We start from the raw sequence: 2,685 nt of genomic DNA on the forward strand, positions 1-2,685 counted from the left end.
GGTAGTGTTTGGAGAGAGAAAGGTGAGCAGTGTATTCTAAGGGTAGGAATGGCCAGGAGGAAAGGTTTTGTGAATGATTCATGGACTATGAGGTTGGAAATAAGGGTAAGAGCTATCATTTAGTAAGCCTCTATTTTTGTTAGACAGATTTATAGGCGCTTTACATAGAACATTTCATTTAATCCTGTGAATATTATTATAAAGCGAGTATGATAATCCGGTTGGAAAGAAGAAACCGGAGGCTCAGTGAGGAGGTCAGTCCCAGATCCTGATATTTGTCTGTGTCACTGGTTAGGAGCTGTCGTACTGTGGAGGGCTCAGTCACTACGTTCGGTACCCTGACACTTTCATGTATGGCCATTCCCATTTCTAGGTGAGGATCTGAGGTTCCGAGAGAGGACCGGATCCCATTAAGGACCAGGAATGCTGAGTTCAGCGAAAGCATGAGATACGTCTTGCCAGAAAGTGACACCAGAGTCCCTAACCAGCTGCAACCTCCTCTATTTTCCAGGTCAAGTTCCTGCTGCTGTTGATACTGGGGCTCATTCCCCTGCGGGAGGGGGCAGCTCAGATAACCCCCAAAGCAGAGGATGCTGCCCCTTGCCCTCCTCTGGAGAACAATAGCATAAGGGTTGACATTCGCATCCTCCATCAAAACCAGGGTGTTCCCATTTCACACGACTTCCAGAACCGCTCCAGCTCCCCCTGGGATTACAAGTAAGTGCAAAGGAAAGGGATCTTCACATTTGCTTTTTGAAAAAATATGTTATTCGGTTGGTGCAAAAGTAATTGCGGTTTTTGCAATTATTTTTAACTTTTAAACTGCAATTACTTTTGCACCAACCTAATAATTTATTCTAATTGTAGAAAATTAAAAAAAAAAAAAAAGAAAGAAACACTGAAAGCCCTCACATTTCCTCTTAACAGAAATCTCATTTTACCTGGGAGCTCACATTTTTCTTGCTGTTTTGGGCTAGGTCTTCCCAAGTGGTCGAAGGTCTTACTCTTTATTATGTATTTATTATTATGTCTTACTATTTATTCTGCTTCATGCAACCCTGGATTGGACTTGACAGACTTTCTGTGTTAGAAGAGAGGGCTTTTTAGAACAGCTCACATAATCATCTCTGTATGGGACTAAGGTGGGAACCAGGAAAGCCAGGTTTAAGAGATTCCCTCAGATTTGCTAGGTCTTAAGGAGTGAGAGGAGGGCAGAGTGGAGGGGAAAGGCCTGTTGGGGAAGTGGGATGCTAGGTAGCAATGTTCAGGGTGCAGTCCTGTGACTTTGTCTTATGTGTAGGTTCTTGGACTATCACGCACTCATCTATAGTCTCCAAATATAAGTATAAAAACGATTCCAGGGACAATTAGAAGTGCTCTGGCACTGCCTGCATTGCATCCCACATGAAAGGAGTGTGTATGGTGGTTAGCTGGCAGGATTGGCTTGGCTGCCTTTACCTCCTGGCACAGGGGTTATCGAGGGGGAAACAGAGAAAGCACTGGATTCACAAACCCCTGGGGCTTTGGGTTTTGGGTTTTTTTGTTTGTTTTGTTTTGTTTTTTTTCCCCCAAGCAGCAGGCATCGTAGACTGTATACTGGGAGACCTACTAGTGATTTTACTCTCTAAGCAAAGGATGAATAATAATTACAATAGTAACAATGTAAAGAAAAATGAAGTAAAAGTTCTAACATTTATTGAATGCCAACATGGTACAGTGTGGCGTTTCATATGCATTTGTATCATTGAATGTTCTCAACAATCTTGAGAGAGGTGTATGACAATCTCCATTTTATAGTCGAAGAGACTGAGTTTTAGGGAGTTAAGCACCGGCCAGAGGGTGGTGTATGAATCCAAGCTCTCTGTTCCAAAGCCTGAGTGACAGCCCTGAATTTCTCAGAACGACCTCCCTGTAGGCGAGCGCTCCTTTGTCCTTCTTCCCCACTCTTGTCTCACCATCTGCTTTTGCCTGCCCCTCCTGCAGCATCACCCGGGACCCGCACCGGTTCCCCTCTGAGATTGCAGAGGCCCAGTGCAGTCACTCAGGCTGCATCAATGCCGAGGGGAAGGAAGACAGCTCCATGAACTCCGTTCCCGTCCAGCAAGAGTTTCTGGTCCTCCGGAGGGAGTCCGAGGGCTGCTCTCCTTCCTTCTGGCTGGAGAAAGTGAGGGTGACTGTTGGCTGCACCTGCGTCACCCCCATCGTCCGCTATGTGCGTGGCCTGAACGCGGCACATCAACTCAGCTGAAGAAGCTGTAGAAATGCCACTCCTCATCCAGCACTCTGCAACAAGTCCTGTGTGGTCCCCCATTCTCTCCACGTTCACAGGACTCTTAATGAGGTCTGCATGGAATTCTCAAAGCACTGTATTAGACGTAGTATTAACTTTCTGGGGTGCTTCCAAACCCTAACATAGTCCTGAGATGTTCTAATGTTCCAATGTCCCAACTCCCTGAAAATGGATGGAGGAGAATGAAGGAGCCCTTTGTCCACTGTCTACGTGCTGCGATGACCACCATGCAATCACACGTGATGACCAACCATGGAGTCACTGTGATACAGTGCCATTCCCTGGGAGTTTCGTTGGTAAAATGGGCCTCTCTTCCACATGCATGGAAATGCAGAAAATATACCCGCAATTTAAGAGTATGTGGGAGGGGCTGTGTAGGATGGGGTGGGAACGAT

General features: G+C 46.1%; 1 protein-coding gene across 1 annotated transcript; it reads left to right on the forward strand.

Moving 5' to 3' along the window:
* The first annotated feature begins 209 nt into the window (after positions 1-209).
* IL17F (interleukin 17F) lies at positions 210-2,248 on the forward strand. The gene is made up of 3 exons (XM_019734601.3): positions 210-254; positions 512-717; positions 1,984-2,248. Exons 1-3 carry the CDS (start codon positions 210-212, stop codon positions 2,246-2,248), a joined length of 516 nt encoding a protein of 171 aa, XP_019590160.2.
* The last annotated feature ends 437 nt before the right edge of the window (positions 2,249-2,685 follow it).

Source organism: Rhinolophus sinicus, chromosome 2 (assembly GCF_057876585.1).
Source record: "Rhinolophus sinicus isolate RSI-liver-muscle chromosome 2, RSI-T2T, whole genome shotgun sequence".
NCBI classification, from domain to species: domain Eukaryota; kingdom Metazoa; phylum Chordata; class Mammalia; order Chiroptera; family Rhinolophidae; genus Rhinolophus; species Rhinolophus sinicus.

What these genes read in the sequence shown, in the direction of transcription:
- IL17F (XM_019734601.3), top strand. Translation starts at nt 210, where the DNA reads ATGATAATCCGGTTGGAAAGAAGAAACCGGAGGCTCAGTGAGGAG. An exon ending in ACCGGAGGCTCAGTGAGGAG is followed by an intron (nt 255 to 511) that starts GTCAGTCCCAGA and finishes TCTATTTTCCAG; the next exon opens with GTCAAGTTCCTGCTGCTGTT. An exon ending in AGCTCCCCCTGGGATTACAA is followed by an intron (nt 718 to 1,983) that starts GTAAGTGCAAAG and finishes CCCCTCCTGCAG; the next exon opens with CATCACCCGGGACCCGCACC.